Here is a 27,454-nt window from a genome sequence, read left to right as displayed (position 1 = left end):
TTTTCTTCCTCCTCCCTCCCTCCTCCTCCTCCTCCACTTCCTCTTCTTCATCTTCCTCCTCCTCCTCTCCTCTCCTCTCCTCCCCTTCCTCTTCTTCATCTTCCTCCTCCTCTCCTCTCCTCTCCTCCCCTCCTCCTCCTCCACTTCCTCTTCTTCATCTTCCTCCTCCTCTCCTCCCCTCCTCCTCCTCCTCTCCTCCTCTCCTCTCCTCTCCCCTATCCCTATCCCCTCCTCCTCCTCTCCCCTATCCCTATCCCCTCCTCCTCCTCTCCTCTCCTCTCCCCTATCCCCTCCTCCTCCTCCTCTCCTCTCCTCTCCTCCTCCTCTCTTATCCTCTCCTCTCCTCTCTCCTCTAACTGGCTGTGGGGAGGAGGTGCACGTGGTGGCTGACTGCCTGCTCCATCGAGCTTTTGAAGGCCTGGTAGGAGGAGCAGACGGGCAGGAGGAGGCGGTTGTAGCCGGGCTCGCTCTGAGGGAAGAGACCCTCGTCCCTCAACGGCTCCCTCCTTCTTCTGACTCTCCCCCCCTCTCCTCCTGCTCCTGCTCCTGCTCCTCCTGCTCTCTCCACAGGGTGGAGGAAGGAGATGGAGGGAGGAGGCAGGAGGCCGGCTGCTGGGAGCTCCTCAGCTCCTGTAGCAAAACGAAGAAGGTCCTGCAGGGAGATAGAGCTCCTCCCAACTGAGGAGAGGAGACAAGAGAGGAGAGGACACAAGAGAGGAGAGGAAACAAGAGAGGAGAGGACACAAGAGAGGAGAGGAGACAAGAGAGGAGAGGACACAAGAGAGGAGAGGAAACAAGAGAGGAGACAAGAGAGGAGAGGACACAAGAGAGGAGAGGAAACAAGAGAGGAGAGGACACAAGAGAGGAGAGGAAACAAGAGAGGAGAGGACACACGAGAGGAGAGGAAACAAGAGAGGAGAGGACACAAGAGAGGAGAGGAAACAAGAGAGGAGAGGACACAAGAGAGGAGAGGAAACGAGAGGAGAGGACACAAGAGAGGAGAGGAAACAAGAGAGGAGAGGACACAAGAGAGGAGAGGAAACAAGAGAGGAGAGGACACAAGAGAGGAGAGGAAACAAGAGAGGAGAGGACACAAGAGAGGAGAGGACACAAGAGAGGAGAGGACACAAGAGAGGAGAGGAAACAAGAGAGGAGAGGACACAAGAGAGGAGAGGACACAAGAGGAGAGGAAACAAGAGAGGAGAGGACACAAGAGAGGAGAGGACACAAGAGAGGAGAGGACACAAGAGAGGAGAGGACACAAGAGGAGAGGAAACAAGAGAGGAGAGGACACAAGAGAGGAGAGGACACAAGAGGAGAGGAAACAAGAGAGGAGAGGACACAAGAGAGGAGAGGAAACAAGAGAGGAGAGGACACAAGAGAGGAGAGGACACAAGAGAGGAGAGGACACAAGAGAGGAGAGGACACAAGAGAGGAGAGGAAACAAGAGAGGAGAGGACACAAGAGAGGAGAGGACACAAGAGGAGAGGAAACAAGAGAGGAGAGGACACAAGAGAGGAGAGGAAACAAGAGAGGAGAGGACACAAGAGAGGAGAGGACACAAGAGAGGAGAGGACACAAGAGGAGAGGAAACAAGAGAGGAGAGGACACAAGAGAGGAGAGGAAACAAGAGAGGAGAGGACACAAGAGAGGAGAGGAAACAAGAGAGGAGAGGACACAAGAGAGGAGAGGACACAAGAGAGGAGAGGAAACAAGAGAGGAGAGGACACAAGAGAGGAGAGGACACAAGAGAGGAGAGGAAACAAGAGGAGATCAATTTATTTCCAGCCTTTAGAGATTTGTTGATCTTTTAAATAAATCCTGAACAACATGAAAAAGCTTCCAGATCTGGTCCACTGGATCCCGTGGACCTGGATCCCGTGGACCTGGATCCCGTGGACCTGGATCCCGTGGACCTGGATCCAGAGCGAGCCGGTCTTTACCTTCACAGTCCAGCAGGAGGCGTCTCCAGAAGTAGGAGACGGGCGTCTCTCTGCTCAGCCGGACCTCCTGCTGGGAGAAGAGGACGCTGAAGACCTGAGCCAGACACCGAGCCGACAGGAGACCGTCACAGAACACGCCGCAGAACGCCGACGGGAACAGCTGCACCTGGATCAGATCAGACCTGGATCAGATCAGACCTGGATCAGATCAGACCTGGATCAGATCAGACCTGGATCAGATCAGACCTGGATCAGGGCTCCACTGATGCAGTTGGGTTAAGGGCAGTTTGAGCGGAGGGTTAATACACCTTTAAACTCACCTGATCAAAGACACCCAGCGTCTGCAGGCCCTCACGAAACCTGCAGGAGGACGCACACACACACAGACACACACACACACACACACACACAGACACACACACACACACACACACACACAGACACAGACACACACACACACAGACACACACAGACACACAGACACAGACACAGACACACACACACACACAGACACACACACACACACACACACACAGACACACACACACACACACACACACAGACAGAGACACACACACACACAGACACACACACACACACGCACACACACACAGACACAGACACAGACACAGACACAGACACACACACACACACGCACACACACACAGACACACACACACACACACACACAGACACACACAGACACACACAGACACACACACACACACACACACACACACACAGACACACACACACACACACACACAGACACACACACACACACACACACACACGCACACAATGAGATGACGCTGTGACTTCCTGTCTCTGTGAGTGGGCCCTGAAGGCAGCCCTACCTCTGCAGAGGCAGCTGCATCCTGGTGATCATGGTGAAGCCGACCAGGTCCTCCACCAGGGCCTCTCTCTCCTCCAGGCCGCCGACCTCTCGGTTGCAGCCGGCCAACTCCAGGAACTCCCGGCTCGCCGCCACGGCCGAGGCCAGCTGGTCCGCAGACTCCGCCTCCGCGATCTGAAATCCAGCCAATCGATCAATCGCTCAATTTCAACCCCTCCCCCCCGTGATGTCAGCGTGGCGCTCACCAGGGTGACCCGGCGGGTGACGGGCGTGTCGGGGGTCATGTGCGTGAGGGCGAGCGGGCGATTGGGCGGATGGTTGAAGAGACACTGGTAGAGGGCGCCGGAGAAGAAGCTGATGGGAGGACCACCGTGAGCCAGAGACAGAGCCAGCAGGCAGCCCACGTCGAAGTACAGGTCCTCACGCAGGGCTGCAGACCATCACAGACCATCACAGATCAACACAGACCAACACAGACTATCACAGACCATCACAGACCATCACAGACCAACACAAACCAACACAGACCAACACACACTAACATAGACCAACACAGCCCATCACAGACCAACACACACTAACACAGACCAACACAGACCATCACACACTAACACAGACCATCGCACACCGACACAGACCAACACAGACCAACACACACTAACATAGACTAACACAGACCATCACACACTAACACAGACCATCACAGACCAACACACACTAACATAGACCAACACAGACCATCACACACTAACACAGACCATCACACACTAACACAGACCAACACACACTAACACAGACCAACACACACTAACACAGACCATCACACACTAACACAGACCATCACACACTAACACAGACCATCACACACTAACACAGACCAACACACACTAACACAGACCATCACACACTAACACAGACCAACACACACTAACACAGACCATCACAGACCAACACACACTAACACAGACCATCACACACTAACGCAGACCAACACACACTAACACAGACCATCACACACTAACACAGACCAACACACACTAACACAGACCATCACAGACCAACACACACTAACACAGACCATCACACACTAACACAGACCAACACACACTAACACAGACCATCACACACTAACACAGACCAACACACACTAACACAGACCAACACACACTAACACAGACCATCACACACTAACACAGACCAACACACACTAACACAGACCATCACACACTAACACAGACCAACACACACTAACACAGACCAACACACACTAACACAGACCAACACACACTAACACAGACCATCACACACTAACACAGACCAACACACACTAACACAGACCAACACACACTAACACAGACCATCACAGACCATCACACACTAACACAGACCATCACAGACCATCACACACTAACACAGACCATCACAGACCATCACACACTAACACAGACCATCACACACTAACACAGACCATCACAGACCAACACACACTAACACAGACCATCACACACTAACACAGACCATCACACACTAACACAGACCATCACAGACCAACACACACTAACACAGACCATCACACACTAACACAGACCATCACACACTAACACAGACCAACACACACTAACACAGACCAACACACACTAACACAGACCATCACAGACCATCACACACTAACACAGACCATCACAGACCATCACACACTAACACAGACCATCACAGACCAACACACACTAACACAGACCATCACACACTAACACAGACCATCACAGACCATCACACACTAACACAGACCATCACAGACCATCACACACTAACACAGACCATCACAGACCAACACACACTAACACAGACCATCACACACTAACACAGACCATCACACACTAACACAGACCATCACAGACCATCACACACTAACACAGACCATCACAGACCATCACACACTAACACAGACCATCACAGACCAACACACACTAACACAGACCATCACACACTAACACAGACCATCACACACTAACACAGACCATCACAGACTAGGGAGCTCAGAGTTTAATGTTTTTACAGATTATTAGTGGAGAGATTTTAAATGAGAAGGAAGAATAAAATGTTTGAAGCTTTGTTTTGGTTCCTCTCACATGATGCGTTCAAGGACCGCAGGAAAGATGAAAGTCTGACTATAATGACAGTGTTTACAGCTCTTGGCGGTGTAGTTTTGGGGTCCAGAGGGTTTTAATAAAGACTAGAGATCCATACCCTGGGAGTCCAGCGCCAGGTTCTTGGATCCGTCTGGACCCTCAAACACCACAGAGTCCTGGATTTGCTGCACCAGCAGCTGCAGGAAGTACTGCCTCGCCGCGTCACCGTCCTGGAGGCTGCTGGGAAATGTAGTCAGCTGGTCGTCTTTGAAGCTGGACAGGGTTGTTAGTAAACATGCTGATCAATACCCGGGTGGAGACTAACTTTACTGAAATAAAAAGGTGCGCTTGTCGTCCGCTCACCAGACGGACAGAGTGAGTGAGGGGTCGAAGTCGGGCCTCCTCACTAGCTCCACCCCTGCAGACAGGGCCTGATCCCCGGCCACCTCCACCTGCACACTGAGGGGACAGAGCTGAGGGGCCAGAGCCTGCAGGATCCGCCCAGGGGACCCGGATCCAACAGGTAGGGATGGTCTGAGAGAGGGAGGGGCCATAGAGCTGTCAATCAAACTTAAAAGGGACCGTTCATCATGACAACAAACACCTGGAACGTCACCTGGTTAATGAAGAGGTGCGTTAGGTTTGTATACCTCTTATAGCTGATGGAGAGGTGCGTTAGGTTTGTATACCTCTTATAGCTGATGGAGAGGTGCGTTAGGTTTGTGTACCTCTCATAGCTGATGGAGAGGTGCGTTAGGTTTGTGTACCTCTTATAGCTGATGGAGAGGTGCGTTAGGTTTGTGTACCTCTTATAGCTGATGGAGAGGTGCGTTAGGTTTGTATACCTCTCATAGCTGATGGAGAGGTGCGTTAGGTTTGTATACCTCTTATAGCTGATGGAGAGGTGCGTTAGGTTTGTGTACCTCTCATAGCTGATGGAGGAGAGGTGCGTTAGGTTTGTGTACCTCTTATAGCTGATGGAGAGGTGCGTTAGGTTTGTGTACCTCTTATAGCTGATGGAGAGGTGCGTTAGGTTTGTTTACCTCTCATAGCTGATGGAGGAGGTGCGTTAGGTTTGTGTACCTCTTATAGCTGATGGAGAGGTGCGTTAGGTTTGTCTACCTCTCATAGCTGATGGAGGAGAAGTGCGTTAGGTTTGTGTACCTCTCATAGCTGATGGAGAGGTGCGTTAGGTTTGTGTACCTCTTATAGCTGATGGAGAGGTGCGTTAGGTTTGTGTACCTCTTATAGCTGATGGAGGAGAGGTGCGTTAGGTTTGCGTACCTCTTATAGCTGATGGAGGAGAGGTGCGTTAGGTTTGCGTACCTCTTATAGCTGATGGAGAGGTGCGTTAGGTTTGTGTACCTCTTATAGCTGATGGAGGAGAGGTGCGTTAGGTTTGTGTACCTCTTATAGCTGATGGAGAGGTGCGTTAGGTTTGTGTACCTCTCATAGCTGATGGAGAGGTGCGTTAGGTTTGTGTACCTCTTATAGCTGATGGAGGAGAGGTGTGTTAGGTTTGTGTACCTCTTATAGCTGATGGAGAGGTGCGTTAGGTTTGTGTACCTCTCATAGCTGATGGAGGAGAGGTGCGTTAGGTTTGTGTACCTCTTATAGCTGATGGAGGAGAGGTGCGTTAGGTTTGTGTACCTCTTATAGCTGATGGAGGAGAGGTGTGTTAGGTTTGTGTACCTCTTATAGCTGATGGAGGAGAGGTGCGTTAGGTTTGTGTACCTCTTATAGCTGATGGAGGAGAGGTGCGTTAGGTTTGTGTACCTCTTATAGCTGATGGAGAGGTGCGTTAGGTTTGTGTACCTCTTATAGCTGATGGAGAGGTGCGTTAGGTTTGTGTACCTCTTATAGCTGATGGAGGAGAGGTGTGTTAGGTTTGTGTACCTCTTATAGCTGATGGAGAGGTGCGTTAGGTTTGTGTACCTCTCATAGCTGATGGAGAGGTGCGTTAGGTTTGTGTACCTCTTATAGCTGATGGAGGAGAGGTGCGTTAGGTTTGTGTACCTCTCATAGCTGATGGAGAGATGCGTTAGGTTTGTGTACCTCTTATAGCTGATGGAGGAGAGGTGCGTTAGGTTTGTGTACCTCTTATAGCTGATGGAGGAGAGGTGCGTTAGGTTTGTGTACCTCTTATAGCTGATGGAGAGGTGCGTTAGGTTTGTGTACCTCTTATAGCTGATGGAGAGGTGCGTTAGGTTTGTGTACCTCTTATAGCTGATGGAGAGGTGCGTTAGGTTTGTGTACCTCTTATAGCTGATGGAGAGGTGCGTTAGGTTTGTGTACCTCTTATAGCTGATGGAGGAGAGGTGCGTTAGGTTTGTGTACCTCTTATAGCTGATGGAGAGGTGCGTTAGGTTTGTGTACCTCTTATAGCTGATGGAGGAGAGGTGCGTTAGGTTTGTGTACCTCTTATAGCTGATGGAGAGGTGCGTTAGGTTTGTGTACCTCTCATAGCTGATGGAGAGGTGCGTTAGGTTTGTGTACCTCTTATAGCTGATGGAGAGGTGCGTTAGGTTTGTGTACCTCTTATAGCTGATGGAGAGGTGCGTTAGGTTTGTGTACCTCTTATAGCTGATGGAGAGGTGCGTTAGGTTTGTGTACCTCTTATAGCTGATGGAGGAGAGGTGCGTTAGGTTTGTGTACCTCTTATAGCTGATGGAGGAGAGGTGCGTTAGGTTTGTGTACCTCTCATAGCTGATGGAGAGATGCGTTAGGTTTGTGTACCTCTTATAGCTGATGGAGGAGAGGTGCGTTAGGTTTGTGTACCTCTTATAGCTGATGGAGAGGTGCGTTAGGTTTGTGTACCTCTTATAGCTGATGGAGAGGTGCGTTAGGTTTGTGTACCTCTTATAGCTGATGGAGAGGTGCGTTAGGTTTGTGTACCTCTTATAGCTGATGGAGAGGTGCGTTAGGTTTGTGTACCTCTTATAGCTGATGGAGGAGAGGTGCGTTAGGTTTGTGTACCTCTTATAGCTGATGGAGAGGTGCGTTAGGTTTGTGTACCTCTCATAGCTGATGGAGAGGTGCGTTAGGTTTGTGTACCTCTTATAGCTGATGGAGAGGTGCGTTAGGTTTGTATACCTCTTATAGCTGATGGAGAGGTGCGTTAGGTTTGTGTACCTCTTATAGCTGATGGAGAGGTGCGTTAGGTTTGTATACCTCTCATAGCTGATGGAGAGGTGCGTTAGGTTTGTGTACCTCTTATAGCTGATGGAGGAGAGGTGTGTTAGGTTTGTATACCTCTCATAGCTGATGGAGAGGTGCGTTAGGTTTGTGTACCTCTCATAGCTGATGGAGGAGAAGTGCGTTAGGTTTGTATACCTCTCATAGCTGATGGAGAGGTGCGTTAGGTTTGTGTACCTCTTATAGCTGATGGAGAGGTGCGTTAGGTTTGTGTACCTCTCATAGCTGATGGAGGAGAAGTGCGTTAGGTTTGTGTACCTCTCATAGCTGATGGAGAGGTGCGTTAGGTTTGTGTACCTCTTATAGCTGATGGAGGAGAGGTGTGTTAGGTTTGTGTACCTCTTATAGCTGATGGAGAGGTGCGTTAGGTTTGTGTACCTCTTATAGCTGATGGAGAGGTGCGTTAGGTTTGTATACCTCTTATAGCTGATGGAGAGGTGCGTTAGGTTTGTGTACCTCTTATAGCTGATGGAGGAGAGGTGTGTTAGGTTTGTGTACCTCTTATAGCTGATGGAGAGGTGCGTTAGGTTTGTGTACCTCTCATAGCTGATGGAGGAGAAGTGCGTTAGGTTTGTGTACCTCTCATAGCTGATGGAGAGGTGCGTTAGGTTTGTGTACCTCTTATAGCTGATGGAGAGGTGCGTTAGGTTTGTATACCTCTTATAGCTGATGGAGAGGTGCGTTAGGTTTGTGTACCTCTTATAGCTGATGGAGAGGTGCGTTAGGTTTGTGTACCTCTTATAGCTGATGGAGAGGTGCGTTAGGTTTGTGTACCTCTTATAGCTGATGGAGAGGTGCGTTAGGTTTGTGTACCTCTTATAGCTGATGGAGGAGAAGTGCGTTAGGTTTGTGTACCTCTCATAGCTGATGGAGAGGTGCGTTAGGTTTGTGTACCTCTTATAGCTGATGGAGGAGAGGTGCGTTAGGTTTGTGTACCTCTTATAGCTGATGGAGGAGAGGTGCGTTAGGTTTGTGTACCTCTTATAGCTGATGGAGAGGTGCGTTAGGTTTGTGTACCTCTTATAGCTGATGGAGGAGAGGTGCGTTAGGTTTGCGTACCTCTTATAGCTGATGGAGGAGAGGTGCGTTAGGTTTGTGTACCTCTTATAGCTGATGGAGGAGAGGTGCGTTAGGTTTGTGTACCTCTTATAGCTGATGGAGAGGTGCGTTAGGTTTGTGTACCTCTTATAGCTGATGGAGAGGTGCGTTAGGTTTGTGTACCTCTTATAGCTGATGGAGAGGTGCGTTAGGTTTGTGTACCTCTTATAGCTGATGGAGGAGAGGTGCGTTAGGTTTGTGTACCTCTTATAGCTGATGGAGAGGTGCGTTAGGTTTGTGTACCTCTCATAGCTGATGGAGAGGTGCGTTAGGTTTGTGTACCTCTTATAGCTGATGGAGGAGAGGTGCGTTAGGTTTGTGTACCTCTTATAGCTGATGGAGGAGAGGTGCGTTAGGTTTGTGTACCTCTTATAGCTGATGGAGAGGTGTGTTAGGTTTGTGTACCTCTTATAGCTGATGGAGGAGAGGTGCGTTAGGTTTGTGTACCTCTTATAGCTGATGGAGAGGTGCGTTAGGTTTGTGTACCTCTTATAGCTGATGGAGAGGTGCGTTAGGTTTGTGTACCTCTTATAGCTGATGGAGGAGAGGTGCGTTAGGTTTGTGTACCTCTTATAGCTGATGGAGAGGTGCGTTAGGTTTGTATACCTCTTATAGCTGATGGAGAGGTGCGTTAGGTTTGTGTACCTCTTATAGCTGATGGAGGAGAGGTGCGTTAGGTTTGTGTACCTCTTATAGCTGATGGAGAGGTGCGTTAGGTTTGTATACCTCTTATAGCTGATGGAGAGGTGCGTTAGGTTTGTATACCTCTTATAGCTGATGGAGAGGTGCGTTAGGTTTGTGTACCTCTTATAGCTGATGGAGAGGTGCGTTAGGTTTGCGTACCTCTTATAGCTGATGGAGAGGTGCGTTAGGTTTGTGTACCTCTTATAGCTGATGGAGAGGTGCGTTAGGTTTGCGTACCTCTTATAGCTGATGGAGGAGAGGTGCGTTAGGTTTGTGTACCTCTTATAGCTGATGGAGAGGTGCGTTAGGTTTGTGTACCTCTTATAGCTGATGGAGAGGTGCGTTAGGTTTGTGTACCTCTTATAGCTGATGGAGGAGGTGCGTTAGGTTTGTGTACCTCTTATAGCTGATGGAGAGGTGCGTTAGGTTTGTGTACCTCTCATAGCTGATGGAGGAGGTGCGTTAGGTTTGTGTACCTCTTATAGCTGATGGAGAGGTGCGTTAGGTTTGTGTACCTCTTATAGCTGATGGAGGAGAGGTGCGTTAGGTTTGTGTACCTCTTATAGCTGATGGAGAGGTGCGTTAGGTTTGTGTACCTCTCATAGCTGATGGAGGAGGTGCGTTAGGTTTGTTTACCTCTTATAGCTGATGGAGAGGTGCGTTAGGTTTGTGTACCTCTTATAGCTGATGGAGAGGTGCGTTAGGTTTGTGTACCTCTTATAGCTGATGGAGAGGTGCGTTAGGTTTGTGTACCTCTTATAGCTGATGGAGGAGAGGTGCGTTAGGTTTGTGTACCTCTTATAGCTGATGGAGGAGAGGTGCGTTAGGTTTGTGTACCTCTTATAGCTGAGGGAGGAGAGGTGCGTTAGGTTTGTGTACCTCTTATAGCTGATGGAGGAGAGGTGCGTTAGGTTTGTGTACCTCTTATAGCTGATGGAGGAGAGGTGCGTTAGGTTTGTGTACCTCTTATAGCTGATGGAGGAGAGGTGCGTTAGGTTTGTGTACCTCTTATAGCTGATGGAGGAGAGGTGCGTTAGGTTTGTGTACCTCTTATAGCTGATGGAGGAGAGGTGCGTTAGGTTTGTGTACCTCTTATAGCTGATGGAGGAGAGGTGCGTTAGGTTTGTGTACCTCTTATAGCTGATGGAGGAGAGGTGCGTTAGGTTTGTGTACCTCTTATAGCTGATGGAGGAGAGGTGCGTTAGGTTTGTGTACCTCTTATAGCTGAAGGAGGAGAGGTGCGTTAGGTTTGTGTACCTCTTATAGCTGATGGAGGAGTGGATGGGGGACGTGTGGCGTTTGGCCAGCAGACTCCTCCTCTGGCCTCCTTGAGGAGACGCGACCAGGGAGGCTGGAGAAGACGAGGACATTATTAGTAAAAATGAGAACAAGTAGAGACATTTATAACATGCTTATTACATTGTTATTACCTTTCCCGTCCGTGGCCTGGGTGCAGTCGCTGCAGGCCCAGACTTTGGTGTCCAACTTCAACCCCGAACACTTCCTGTGAGTCCCACTGGAGCCACACAGCCGGCAGCGAACCACCTCAAACCAGCTGGAACAAACAACAACAACAACATGGTCACGCCTTCTCAAAAACACACGGTGCTTAGTACCCACAATGCAACACTAGATTGCGTCATGCTAGCAGCTAGGACCTTTTTTTTTTACATACAAGAATAAAGAAACGTGGATGTGTTGTTCTCTTCTTTTTAAATGTGATGGATGGTTCACGTCGTGTAAACAATAATAAACATAAATACCCCGTCTTGGCGGAGTGCGACCGGCCGTCTCTGGAGAGGCAGACCAGGGCGTCGCAGCGCTTGTAGACCTCCAGCAGCTCTGAATACGCGTTTGCCTCCAACTCCCATGATGCATCTCTGCAGACAAGAAGAAATACAACAATTGAACCGGTCTTCTGTTTTAAGCTCTCAATAATACACCAACAACCTTTTAGATTTATAAATGACCTAACGTCACATGACTGTTCACGTACGACGGGCATGTAAACAGGAAGTAGACTGGTTGTTGACGTAAACAGAGTATTAAAGACTCATGTTACCTCTCTGGGATGAAGATCCCCATGCGCAGCATCTCCTCCTGGAAGATCTCCTTGTTGCTGCAGAGAGTACATCTGAAGAAGAAGAGGCCGGAGCTGTGGGCCTGACGCTGGAGCACAGACAGGAGCACAGACAGGAGCACAGACAGGAGCACAGACAGGAGCACAGACAGGAACACAGACAGGAGCACAGACAGGAGCACAGACAGGAGCACAGACAGGAACACAGACAGGAACACAGACAGGAGCACAGACAGGAGCACAGACAGGAGCACAGACAGGAGCACAGACAGTAACACAGACAGGAACACAGACAGTAACACAGACAGGAACATAGACAGGAGCACAGACAGGAGCACAGACAGGAACATAGACAGGAGCACAGACAGGAACACAGACAGGAACACAGACAGGAACATAGACAGGAACACAGACAGGAACACAGACAGGAGCACAGACAGGAGCACAGACAGGAACACAGACAGGAGCACAGACAGGAGCACAGACAGGAGCACAGACAGGAACATAGACAGGAGTACAGACAGGAACATAGACAGGAACACAGACAGGAACATAGACAGGAACACAGACAGGAACACAGACAGGAACATAGACAGGAACACAGACAGGAACATAGACAGGAACACAGACAGGAACATAGACAGGAACACAGACAGGAACATAGACAGGAACACAGACAGGAACACAGACAGGAGCACAGACAGGAACATAGACAGGAACACAGACAGGAACATAGACAGGAACACAGACAGGAGCACAGACAGGAGCACAGACAGGAGCACAGACAGGAACACAGACAGGAGCACAGACAGGAGCACAGACAGGAGCACAGACAGTAACACAGACAGGAACATAGACAGGAGCACAGACAGGAGCACAGACAGGAACATAGACAGGAGCACAGACAGGAACACAGACAGGAACACAGACAGGAGCACAGACAGGAGCACAGACAGGAACACAGACAGGAGCACAGACAGGAGTACAGGCAGGAACACAGACAGGAGCACAGACAGGAGCACAGACAGGAACACAGACAGGAGCACAGACAGGAGCACAGACAGGAGCACAGACAGGAGCACAGACAGGAACACAGACAGGAGCACAGACAGGAGCACAGACAGGAACACAGACAGGAACACAGACAGGAGTACAGGCAGGAACACAGACAGGAGCACAGACAGGAGCACAGACAGGAACACAGACAGGAGCACAGACAGGAGCACAGACAGGAGCACAGACAGGAGCACAGACAGGAACACAGACAGGAGCACAGACAGGAGCACAGACAGGAGCACAGACAGGAACACAGACAGGAGCACAGACAGGAGTACAGGCAGGAACACAGACAGGAACACAGACAGGAGCACAGACAGGAACATAGACAGAGAATAAAGAAAAGTAAATAATATATAATGATATTACCCTCGCCCTTAATAATAAAAACAAACATAAAAAACATACAGATTGTGAGAATAATTTATGTAAAAAGAAATTTTAAAAAACGTATTCAACCAATAAACGCAATATGAATTATATTTTGTATATTTTTTCTTTTCATTAAGATATAAATTATTTTCTTATTATTTTACAGATGTATTACTGTAAAGACCCACCTGCACACAGTCCCTGTGGAACCAGCTGGCGTGGCAAGACGGACACCTGAGGACGGAGAAGCTCAGGACGGGGTCGATGGAGTCCAGGCAGACGGAGCAGGACTGAGGCAGACTGAGGTCTAACCCCCCCCCCAGAGACTGGGTGGGACTGTGGTCTGGACAGTACGACCTGGACACAGAGACAGGTAGACCACGTTGACCTCCTCGTCTGGTTAGAGGTCATCGACGTGCCGCCCTGGTGATGAAACTAAAGAGTTTCATGCGTTCACTCACGGAAAGAGTCCAGCGAACTGAGAGATGAAGTCGCGTTTCCTCCCGCAGGGGAAGTGGACCATCCTCCGGCAGCTCCGGACGTTACAGCCGACACACGCGCCCTTCTTCTTACAGCCGCAACACACCTGAGACACACACGGTATAACCATACGGTATAATTCAATTCAATTCAATTCAATTCAGTTTATTTTGTATAGCCCAATATCACAAATTACAAATTATCCTCAGAGGGCTTTACAATCTGTACACATACGACATCCCTGACCTTTGACCTCACATCGGATCAGGAAAAACTCCCCAAAAATAACCTTTGACAGGGAAAAAAGGGAAGAAACCTTCAGGAGAGCAACAGAGGAGGATCCCTCTCCCCGGATGGACAGATGAATAGATGTCATGTGTACAGAATGAACAGATGTAAATTCATCCATAAGGAGAGAGTGAAGAGGAGAGAGGTGCTCAGTGTATCCTAAAACATCCCCCAGCAGCCTATAAGCCTATAGCAGCATATCAAGGGGCTGGACCAGGGCAAACCTGATTCAGCCCTAACTATAAGGACTATTAAAGAGGAAAGTCTTAAGTCTATTCTTAAATGAGGTGACTGTGTCTGCCCCCCGGACTGAAAGTGGAAGCTGGTTCCATAAAAGAGGAGCTTGATAACTGAAGGCTCTGGCTCCCATCCTACTTTTTAGGACTCTAGGAACCACAAGTAGCCCCACATTTAGTGAGCGCAGCTCTCTAGTGGGGCAATATGGTACTACAAGCTCCTTAAGATATGATGGTGCATCACCAATCAAGGCTTTGTAGCTGAGGAGAAGAATTTTAAATGTGATTCTTGATTTTACAGGGAGCCAGTGCAGAGCAGCTAATACAGGAGTCATGTGATCTCTTTTCTTAGTTTTTGTGAGTACACGAGCTGCAGCATTCTGGATCAACTGGAGGGATTTAAGAGACTTATTAGAGCAGCCTGATAATAAGGAGTTGCAGTAATCTAGTCTGGAATTAACAAACGCGTGAACCAGCTTTTCTGCATCTTTTTGAGACAAGATGTGCCTGATTTTTTAAATGTTACGTAGATGAAAAAATGCAATTCTTGAGATTTGCTTAACGTGGAGTTAAAGGACAAGTCTGGGTCAAAGATAACTAGAGATTCTTTACAGTGGTGTTGGATGCCAGGGCAATGCCATCTACAGAAACCACATCACCAGATAATTGATCTCTGAGGTGTTCAGGGCCAGTAAAATAACTTCAGTTTTGTCTGAGTTTAACATCAGGAAGTTGCAGGTCATCCATGTTTTTATGTCTTTAAGACATTCTTGAATTTTAGCGAGCTGGTTGGTCTCCTCTGGTTTGATCCATAGATATAATTGAGTATCATCTGCATAGCAATGAAAGTTTATGCAGTGTTTCCTGATAATATTGCCCAAAGGAAGCATATATAAAAGGTAAATAAAATTGGTCCAAGCACAGAACCTTGTGGAACTCCGTGATTAACGTTGGTGGTCATTGAGGCTTCATCGTTTACAAATACAAACTGAGATCGATCTGATAAATAGGATTTAAACCAACTTAGTGCGGTACCTGAAATGCCAATCGACTGATCCAGTCTCTGTAATAGGATGTCATGATCAATGGTGTCGAACGCAGCACTAAGGTCTAATAATACCAGTACGGAGATGAGTCCTTTATCAGCACTAAGGTCTAACAAGACCAGTACGGAGATGAGTCCTTTATCAGCACTAAGGTCTAACAAGACCAGTACAGAGATGAGTCCTTTATCAGCACTAAGGTCTAACAAGACCAGTACAGAGATGAGTCCTTTATCAGCACTAAGGTCTAACAATACCAGTACGGAGATGAGTCCTTTATCAGCACTAAGGTCTAACAAGACCAGTACAGAGATGAGTCCTTTATCAGCACTAAGGTCTAACAAGACCAGTACGGAGATGAGTCCTTTATCAGCACTAAGGTCTAACAAGACAAGTACAGAGATGAGTCCTTTATCAGCACTAAGGTCTAACAAGACCAGTACAGAGATGAGTCCTTTATCAGCACTAAGGTCTAACAAGACCAGTACGGAGATGAGTCCTTTATCAGCACTAAGGTCTAATAATACCAGTACAGAGATGAGTCCTTTATTAGCACTAAGGTTTTAACAAGACCAGTACAGAGATGAGTCCTTTATCAGCACTAAGGTCTAACAAAACAAGTACAGAGATGAGTCCTTTATCAGCACTAAGGTCTAACAAGACCAGTACAGAGATGAGTCCTTTATCAGCACTAAGGTCTAATAATACCAGTACAGAGATGAGTCCTTTATCAGCACTACGGTCTAACAAGACCAGTACAGAGATGAGTCCTTTATCAGCACTAAGGTCTAATAATACCAGTACAGAGATGAGTCCTTTATCAGCACTACGGTCTAACAAGACCAGTACAGAGATGAGTCCTTTATCAGCACTAAGGTCTAACAAGACCAGTACGGAGATGAGTCCTTTATTAGCACTAAGGTTTTAACAAGACCAGTACAGAGATGAGTCCTTTATCAGCACTAAGGTCTAATAATACCAGTACAGAGATGAGTCCTTTATCAGCACTACGGTCTAATAATACCAGTACAGAGATGAGTCCTTTATCAGCACTACGGTCTAACAAGACCAGTACAGAGATGAGTCCTTTATCAGCACTAAGGTCTAATAATACCAGTACAGAGATGAGTCCTTTATCAGCACTACGGTCTAACAAGACCAGTACAGAGATGAGTCCTTTATCAGCACTAAGGTCTAATAATACCAGTACAGAGATGAGTCCTTTATCAGCACTACGGTCTAACAAGACCAGTACAGAGATGAGTCCTTTATCAGCACTAAGGTCTAATAATACCAGTACAGAGATGAGTCCTTTATCAGCACTAAGGTCTAATAATACCAGTACAGAGATGAGTCCTTTATCAGCACTACGGTCTAACAAGACCAGTACAGAGATGAGTCCTTTATCAGCACTAAGGTCTAACAAGACCAGTACAGAGATGAGTCCTTTATCAGCACTAAGGTCTAACAATACCAGTACGGAGATGAGTCCTTTATCAGCACTAAGGTCTAACAAGACCAGTACAGAGATGAGTCCTTTATCAGCACTAAGGTCTAACAAGACCAGTACGGAGATGAGTCCTTTATCAGCACTAAGGTCTAACAAGACAAGTACATAGATGAGTCCTTTATCAGCACTAAGGTCTAATAATACCAGTACAGAGATGAGTCCTTTATCAGCACTAAGGTCTAACAAGACCAGTAGGGAGATGAGTCCTTTATCAGCACTAAGGTCTAATAATACCAGTACAGAGATGAGTCCTTTATTAGCACTAAGGTTTTAACAAGACCAGTACAGAGATGAGTCCTTTATCAGCACTAAGGTCTAACAAAACAAGTACAGAGATGAGTCCTTTATCAGCACTAAGGTCTAACAAGATCAGTACAGAGATGAGTCCTTTATCAGCACTAAGGTCTAACAAGACCAGTACAGAGATGAGTCCTTTATCAGCACTAAGGTCTAACAAGACAAGTACAGAGATGAGTCCTTTATCAGCACTAAGGTCTAATAATACCAGTACAGAGATGAGTCCTTTATCAGCACTAAGGTCTAATAATACCAGTACAGAGATGAGTCCTTTATCAGCACTACGGTCTAACAAGACCAGTACAGAGATGAGTCCTTTATCAGCACTAAGGTCTAATAATACCAGTACAGAGATGAGTCCTTTATCAGCACTACGGTCTAACAAGACCAGTACAGAGATGAGTCCTTTATCAGCACTAAGGTCTAACAAGACCAGTACGGAGATGAGTCCTTTATCAGCACTAAGGTCTAACAAGACCAGTACAGAGATGAGTCCTTTATTAGCACTAAGGTTTTAACAAGACCAGTACAGAGATGAGTCCTTTATCAGCACTAATGTCTAATAATACCAGTACAGAGATGAGTCCTTTATCAGCACTAAGGTCTAATAATACCAGTACAGAGATGAGTCCTTTATCAGCACTACGGCCTAACAAGACCAGTACAGAGATGAGTCCTTTATCAGCACTAAGGTCTAATAATACCAGTACAGAGATGAGTCCTTTATCAGCACTACGGTCTAACAAGACCAGTACAGAGATGAGTCCTTTATCAGCACTACGGTCTAATAATACCAGTACAGAGATGAGTCCTTTATCAGCACTACGGTCTAACAAGACCAGTACAGAGATGAGTCCTTTATCAGCACTAAGGTCTAATAATACCAGTACAGAGATGAGTCCTTTATCAGCACTACGGTCTAACAAGACCAGTACAGAGATGAGTCCTTTATCAGCACTAAGGTCTAATAATACCAGTACAGAGATGAGTCCTTTATCAGCACTAAGGTCTAATAATACCAGTACAGAGATGAGTCCTTTATCAGCACTAAGGTCTAACAAGACCAGTACAGAGATGAGTCCTTTATCAGCACTAAGGTCTAACAAGACCAGTACAGAGATGAGTCCTTTATCAGCACTAAGGTCTAACAAGACCAGTACAGAGATCAGTCCTTTATCAGCACTAAGGTCTAATAAGACCAGTACAGAGATGAGTCCTTTATCAACACTAAGGTCTAATAAGACCAGTACAGAGATGAGTCCTTTATCAGCACTAAGGTCTAACAAGACCAGTACAGAGATCAGTCCTTTATCAGCACTAAGGTCTAACAAGACCAGTACAGAGATGAGTCCTACTTTCTCAAGGATCTTAGAGAGGAAGGGAAGGTTAGAGATCGGTCTGTAGTTAGCCAACACCTCTGGATTAAGAGTGGGCTTTTTCAGGAGAGGTTTAATTACAGCTACTTTGAAGGAATGTGGTACATGGCCTGTTAGCAAAGACACATTAACAATATCCAGCAAAGAGGTGCCAATTAAAGGCAACACATCTTTAAGCAGCCTCGTTGGGATGGGGTCTAAGAGACAGGTAGACGGTTTAGAAGTAGAAACCATTGAGGACAATTGGTCTAGGTTAATGGGAGAAAAGCTATCCAAATATACACCAGGGCATACAGCCGTTTCCATAACCACACAGTATAACCACACACGGTATAACATTACATTTCATGTCATTTAGCTGACGCTTTTATCCAAAGCAACTTACAATAAGTGCATTAAACCATGAGTCCAAACTCAGAACAACAAGCATCAAGCAAGTACAATTTCTTCAATAACGTTAAACTACAAAGTGCTATCAGTAAGAGACATTTAAGTGCTACTAAAGTGTTAAACTACAAAGTGCTATCGGTAAGGGACATTTAAGTGTTGCTAAAGTGCTACTACGGTGCTACCTTCCCTATTCAAGGTATAGTCGAAAAAGATGTGTTTTTAGTTTGCTATATTTATAACCAGGTTATAACCACACACGGTATAACCACACACGGTATAACCACACACGGTGTAACCACACACGGTGTAACCACACACAGTATAACCACACGGTATAACCACACAGTGTAACCACACACAGTATAACCACACACGGTATAACCACACAGTATAACCACACACGGTATAACCACACGGTATAACCACACATGGTATAACCACACGGTATAACCACACACGGTATAACCACACAGTGTAACCACACACAGTATAACCACACGGTATAACCACACGGTATAACCACACGGTATAACCACACATGGTATAACCACACATGGTATAACCACACACGGCATAACCACACACGGCATAACCACACGGTATAACCACACACGGCATAACCACACATGGTATAACCACACGGTATAAACACACATGGTATAACCACACACGGCATAACCACACACGGCATAACCACACGGTATAACCACACACGGCATAACCACACATGGTATAACCACACACGGCATAACCACACACGGCATAACCACACACGGCATAACCACACACGGTATAACCACACACGGTATAACCACACGGTGTAACCACACACGGTATAACCACACACGGTATAACCACACAGTGTAACCACACACGGTATAACCACACGGTATAACCACACAGTGTAACCACACACAGTATAACCACACACGGTATAACCACACAGTATAACCACACACGGTATAACCACACGGTATAACCACACATGGTATAACCACACGGTATAACCACACACGGTATAACCACACAGTGTAACCACACACAGTATAACCACACGGTATAACCACACGGTATAACCACACGGTATAACCACACATGGTATAACCACACATGGTATAACCACACACGGCATAACCACACACGGCATAACCACACGGTATAACCACACACGGCATAACCACACATGGTATAACCACACACGGCATAACCACACACGGCGTAACCACACACGGCGTAACCACACACGGCGTAACCACACACGGCGTAACCACACACGGCGTAACCACACACGGCATAACCACACACGGTATAACCACACACGGTATAACCACACACGGTATAACCACACACGGTATAACCACACACGGCATAACCACACACGGCATAACCACACACGGTATAACCACACACGGTATAACCACACACGGCATAACCACACATGGTATAACCACACGGTATAAACACACATGGTATAACCACACACGGCATAACCACACGGTATAACCACACATGGTATAACCACACACGGCATAACCACACACGGCATAACCACACGGTATAACCACACATGGTATAACCACACACGGCATAACCACACATGGTATAACCACACGGTATAAACACACATGGTATAACCACACACGGCATAACCACACGGTATAACCACGTGGTAACCATGCAAGGTAACCAGACGGTAACCACACACGGTAACCATGCGGTATAACCACATGCGGTATAACCACATGCGGTAACCATAAACGGTGACCACACGGTACACACACGCCCTTCTACTTACAGCCGCAACATACCTGAAACACACACAGTAACCAGACGGTTACTACGCAGTAACCAGGTGGTAACCATGCACGGTAACCAGACAGTTACTACGCAGTAACCAGGTGGTAACCATGCACGGTAACCAGACAGTTACTACGCAGTAACCAGGTGGTAACCATGCACGGTAACCAGACAGTTACTACGCAGTAACCAGGTGGTAACCATGCACGGTAACCAGACAGTTACTACGCAGTAACCAGGTGGTAACCATGCACGGTAACCAGACAGTTACTACGCAGTAACCAGGTGGTAACCATGCACGGTAACCAGACGGTTACTACGCAGTAACCAGGTGGTAACCATGCACGGTAACCACACGGTACACACGGTAATCACACGCGCCCTTTTCCTTACAGCAGCAAGACACCTGAAACACACGCGGTAACCACATGGTACACACGTGGAAACCACACGGTAACCACGTGGTAAATGGACACGGAAACACGTGAAGACGCAGTAAAAAAACCGTAAACACAAAATAAAAACACCGTAAACACAAAATAAAAACACGGTGAACACAAAGAGATCTCACCAGTCGAGCCGAGCGGCGGATCTCCTGTTTGATGTCTTCCACCAGGAAACCAAAGACACCCTCGTCCTCCTCTCCTCGCTGGTAAACTCCACAAGACGTCAGCTGAGAACAACACACACACACACACACACACACAGTGTCAGACAGTGTCACACCTACACCTGAACAAGTAGAATGTTCTAGACCACAGACTCACCAAACAGAAGTAGTGGACAGAGAGCTTGTGCTCTTTCAAAGTGATCTTTTCTCCCAACACGGCCGGGTCGTCCTCACTGAGCCGGCACAGAGCGCAGCCTGCAGACCACAAAGACACCACAGGTAAAGACACCACAGGTACAGACACCACAGGTAAAGACATCACAGGTAAAGACACCACAGGTACAGACACCACAGGTAAAGACATCACAGGTAAAGACACCACAGGTACAGACACCACAGGTAAAGACATCACAGGTAAAGACACCACAGGTACAGACACCACAGGTAAAGACATCACAGGTAAAGACACCACAGGTACAGACACCACAGGTACAGACATCACAGGTAAAGACACCACAGGTACAGACACCACAGGTAAAGACATCACAGGTACAGACACCACAGGTACAGACACCACAGGTACAGACACCACAGGTACAGACACCACAGGTACAGACACCACAGGTAAAGACATCACAGGTACAGACACCACAGGTACAGACACCACAGGTACAGACACCACAGGTAAAGACATCACAGGTACAGACACCACAGGTACAGACATCACAGGTAAAGACATCACAGGTAAAGACACCACAGGTACAGACACCACAGGTAAAGACATCACAGGTACAGACACCACAGGTACAGACACCACAGGTAAAGACATCACAGGTACAGACACCACAGGTACAGACACCACAGGTAAAGACATCACAGGTACAGACACCACAGGTACAGACACCACAGGTAAAGACATCACAGGTAAAGACACCACAGGTAAAGACACCACAGGTAAAGACATCACAGGTAAAGACATCACAGGTACAGACATCACAGACATCACAGGTACAGACACCACAGGTAAAGACATCACAGGTAAAGACACCACAGACATCACAGGTAAAGACACCACAGGTAAAGACACCACAGGTACAGACACCACAGGTACAGACACCACAGGTAAAGACACCACAGGTAAAGACATCACAGGTAAAGACATCACAGGTACAGACATCACAGACATCACAGGTACAGACACCACAGGTAAAGACATCACAGGTAAAGACACCACAGACATCACAGGTAAAGACACCACAGGTAAAGACACCACAGGTACAGACACCACAGGTACAGACACCACAGGTAAAGACACCACAGGTACAGACATCACAGGTACAGACACCACAGGTACAGACATCACAGGTAAAGACACCACAGGTACAGACACCACAGGTAAAGACACCACAGGTAAAGACACCACAGGTAAAGACATCACAGGTACAGACACCACAGGTACAGACACCACAGGTAAAGACACCACAGGTAAAGACACCACAGGTACAGACACCACAGGTAAAGACACCACAGGTACAGACACCACAGGTACAGACATCACTGGTAAAGACACCACAGGTAAAGACACCACAGGTACAGACATCACTGGTAAAGACACCACAGGTACAGACACCACAGGTAAAGACATCACAGGTAAAGACACCACAGGTACAGACACCACAGGTAAAGACACCACAAGTAAAGACATCACAGGTAAAGACACCACAGGTACAGACACCACAGGTAAAGACACCACAGGTAAAGACACCACAGGTACAGACACCACAGGTAAAGACACAACAGGTACAGACACCACAGGTAAAGACACCACAGGTAAAGACATCACAGGTAAAGACACCACAGGTACAGACACCACAGGTAAAGACATCACAGGTAAAGACACCACAGGTACAGACACCACAGGTAAAGACATCACAGGTACAGACACCACAGGTAAAGACATCACAGGTAAAGACACCACAGGTAAAGACATCACAGGTAAAGACACCACAGGTAAAGACACCACAGACATCACAGGTAAAGACATCACAGGTAAAGACACCACAGACATCACAGGTAAAGACATCACAGGTAAAGACATCACAGGTACAGACATCACAGGTAAAGACACCACAGACACCACAGGTAAAGACATCACAGGTAAAGACATCACAGGTAAAGACACCACAGGTAAAGACATCACAGACATCACAGGTAAAGACACCACAGGTAAAGACATCACAGACATCACAGGTAAAGACACCACAGGTAAAGACATCACAGACAAAGACATCACAGGTAAAGACATCACAGACATCACAGGTAAAGACATCACAGACATCACAGGTAAAGACATCACAGACATCACAGGTAAAGACACCACAGGTAAAGACACCACAGACATCACAGGTAAAGACATCACAGACATCACAGGTAAATACATCACAGGTAAAGACATCACAGGTAAAGACATCACAGACATCACAGGTAAAGACATCACAGGTAAAGACACCACAGACATCACAGGTAAAGACATCACAGGTAAAGACACCACAGACACCACAGGTAAAGACATCACAGGTAAAGACATCACAGACATCACAGGTAAAGACATCACATACATCACAGGTAAAGGCATCACAGACATCACAGGTAAAGACATCACAGACATCACAGGTAAAGACACCACAGGTAAAGACACCACAGACATCACAGGTAAAGGCATCACAGACATCACAGGTAAAGACACCACAGACATCACAGGTAAAGACATCACAGACATCACAGGTAAAGACATCACAGGTAAAGACATCACAGGTACAGACACCACAGGTACAGACACCACAGGTACAGACACCACAGACATCACAGGTAAAGACACCACAGACATCACAGGTAAAGACACCACAGACATCACAGGTAAAGACATCACAGACATCACAGGTAAAGACATCACAGACATCACAGGTAAAGACACCACAGACATCACAGGTAAAGACACCACAGACATCACAGGTAAAGACATCACAGACATCACAGGTAAAGACATCACAGGTAAAGACACCACAGGTACAGACACCACAGGTACAGACACCACAGGTAAAGACACCACAGGTACAGACACCACAGGTAAAGACACCACAGGTACAGACACCACAGGTACAGACACCACAGGTACAGACACCACAGGTACAGACACCACAGGTAAAGACACCACAGGTAAAGACACCACAGGTAAAGACATCACAGGTACAGACACCACAGACATCACAGGTACAGACACCACAGGTAAAGACACCACAGGTACAGACACCACAGGTACAGACACCACAGGTACAGACACCACAGGTACTCACGCTCTTCGTCTGCAACCTGAGACATCCTCGCCCTCTTCTTCCTCATGTTGGTGTGATGAGGCGCTCTGCAGATCAATACAATTAATAATATTATTATTATTAATTTATACTTTTTAAAAGCAACTTCACAAAGTGCTTTAGGGACATAAAAACAACAACAACAACATCAACAACATGCAATACAAAAGCTCAACACAGCCGAGCAATAAAAACACAGATAAAAGATAATTAATACAAATCCGAGCAACAGATCAATACTTTAAATTGACACCAGATAAATTGTTTATCTGTTAAATTGTTCGTAAAGGAATAAAAACATTTATAAGCTGGTTCTACTGAAAGTTATGAGTCTATAAACGAGGTAAACAAACCGCGTCAACAACAAACATCTCACGTCCGATAAACATTCAGTTGAAACAGACTCAACGTGAGTTATTGTTCCGCATATTTAGGAGCAGATTAAATGAAGAACCTTCTTTAGTGCGCCGGTTATTTATCCGTCGAGTTTTTAAATTTAAATTTCCCTCTTTCAAAACAAAAGGGAGCGCGTTTCCGGTTCCGCTTCTTCTTCTTTGGGGTTCTTTGCATCCGGTTCTCCGCTCCAGCGCCCCCTGGTGGACGGAAGGCAGACAGGTGGAGAATATATTATTATACTTTTACTCAAGATCAATAAAGTCTTATCTTAACCTACAATGATACTCAATACAATATAATGAAATATAATATATAATCTCATCCAAATTAATATAATACAATCCAATATGATCCAATATAAAATAATATAATACAACCAGTTATAATCCAGTATAATTTATTGTAATGTTATCCAATATAATATAAAATAATCCAATATAATAAATTATAATATGTGTAGATGAAATCAAGCATTCTGATTGGTTGAGAGTGAGTCACGGGGTGTCCTGTACACCTGTTTACATTTATCTGCGGTTCCATTTCAGTGAAACTCAAAAGGTGGATTCAGTTGGAGCGTTAGTTTCATTTCAAGCTTCAGTTACCGAACATGTTTCAAGTGAACTTTGATATTTTGCTGAGTGGTTAGAAGAAGAAGAACTTCAGGTGGACGTCATGCTGCATAGATAAGAAAGACATTGAGACTTATGAAATGTTGCTTCAAAGCTACTGGCACCAAATCTAAATGAAAGACGGCGTTGGAGTGATAATAATAATAATAATAATAACAATAATAATAATAATTAATAATATAAATTCTGGAGAAGCGCTTCACCACCGAGCCTCCGGCAAAGAGAGAGCGAGTGGTGGGAAGTGATGTCATCAGAGACGAAGGGGACATGATGCACAAGTGACGGTATCGTCAATAATGTGAAAGCAATAAGGTCCTCAAGGAAGGACGGTATCGTCAATAATGTGAAAGCAATAAGGTCCTCAAGGCAGGACGGTATCGTCAATAACGTGAAAGCAATAAGGTCCTCAAGGCAGGACGGTATCGTCAATAACGTGAAAGCAATAAGGTCCTCAAGGAAGGACGGTATCGTCAATAATGTGAAAGCAATAAGGTCCTCAAGGAAGGACGGTATCGTCAATAACGTGAAAGCAATAAGGTCCTCAAGGAAGGACGGTATCGTCAATAACGTGAAAGCAATAAGGTCCTCAAGGCAGGACGGTATCGTCAATAATGTGAAAGCAATAAGGTCCTCAAGGCAGGACGGTATCGTCAATAACGTGAAAGCAATAAGGTCCTCAAGGCAGGTCGGTATCGTCAATAACGTGAAAGCAATAAGGTCCTCAAGGAAGGACGGTATCGTCAATAATGTGAAAGCAATAAGGTCCTCAAGACAGGACGGTATCGTCAATAATGTGAAAGCAATAAGGTCCTCAAGGAAGGACGGTATCGTCAATAATGTGAAAGCAATAAGGTCCTCAAGGCAGGACGGTATCGTCAATAACGTGAAAGCAATAAGGTCCTCAAGGCAGGACGGTATCGTCAATAACGTGAAAGCAATAAGGTCCTCAAGGAAGGACGGTATCGTCAATAATGTGAAAGCAATAAGGTCCTCAAGGAAGGACGGTATCGTCAATAACGTGAAAGCAATAAGGTCCTCAAGGAAGGACGGTATCGTCAATAACGTGAAAGCAATAAGGTCCTCAAGGCAGGACGGTATCGTCAATAACGTGAAAGCAATAAGGTCCTCAAGGCAGGACGGTATCGTCAATAACGTGAAAGCAATAAGGTCCTCAAGGCAGGACGGTATCGTCAATAACGTGAAAGCAATAAGGTCCTCAAGGAAGGACGGTATCGTCAATAACGTGAAAGCAATAAGGTCCTCAAGGAAGGACGGTATCGTCAATAACGTGAAAGCAATAAGGTCCTCAAGGAAGGACGGTATCGTCAATAACGTGAAAGCAATAAGGTCCTCAAGGCAGGACGGTATCGTCAATAACGTGAAAGCAATAAGGTCCTCAAGGAAGGACGGTATCGTCAATAATGTGAAAGCAATAAGGTCCTCAAGGAAGGACGGTATCGTCAATAATGTGAAAGCAATAAGGTCCTCAAGGCAGGACGGTATCGTCAATAATGTGAAAGCAATAAGGTCCTCAAGGAAGGACGGTATCGTCAATAATGTGAAAGCAATAAGGTCCTCAAGGAAGGACGGTATCGTCAATAATGTGAAAGCAATAAGG

General features: G+C 46.5%; 1 protein-coding gene across 1 annotated transcript; it reads right to left on the bottom strand.

Moving 5' to 3' along the window:
* Positions 1–273: 273 nt before the first annotated feature.
* g2e3 (G2/M-phase specific E3 ubiquitin protein ligase) lies at positions 274–25,374 on the bottom strand. The gene is given in 19 exon segments (XM_034562826.1): positions 274–514; positions 517–565; positions 567–678; positions 1,944–2,109; positions 2,264–2,303; positions 2,801–2,973; positions 3,045–3,229; positions 5,047–5,201; positions 5,292–5,462; positions 11,163–11,256; positions 11,336–11,460; positions 11,669–11,785; positions 11,968–12,074; positions 13,602–13,770; positions 13,875–13,999; positions 21,402–21,503; positions 21,598–21,695; positions 24,794–24,858; positions 25,266–25,374. Coding segments are annotated over 18 exon segments (2,196 nt in total). The 5' UTR covers positions 24,840–24,858; positions 25,266–25,374; the 3' UTR covers positions 274–352.
* Positions 25,375–27,454: the final 2,080 nt, after the last annotated feature.

The sequence above is a fragment of the Cyclopterus lumpus genome, chromosome 22 (genome assembly GCF_009769545.1).
Source record: "Cyclopterus lumpus isolate fCycLum1 chromosome 22, fCycLum1.pri, whole genome shotgun sequence".
In the NCBI taxonomy this organism is placed as follows: Eukaryota; Metazoa; Chordata; class Actinopteri; order Perciformes; family Cyclopteridae; genus Cyclopterus; species Cyclopterus lumpus.
The sequence above is the reverse complement of the archived record's forward strand: the minus strand, read 5'-3'. Positions and strand labels throughout refer to the sequence as shown.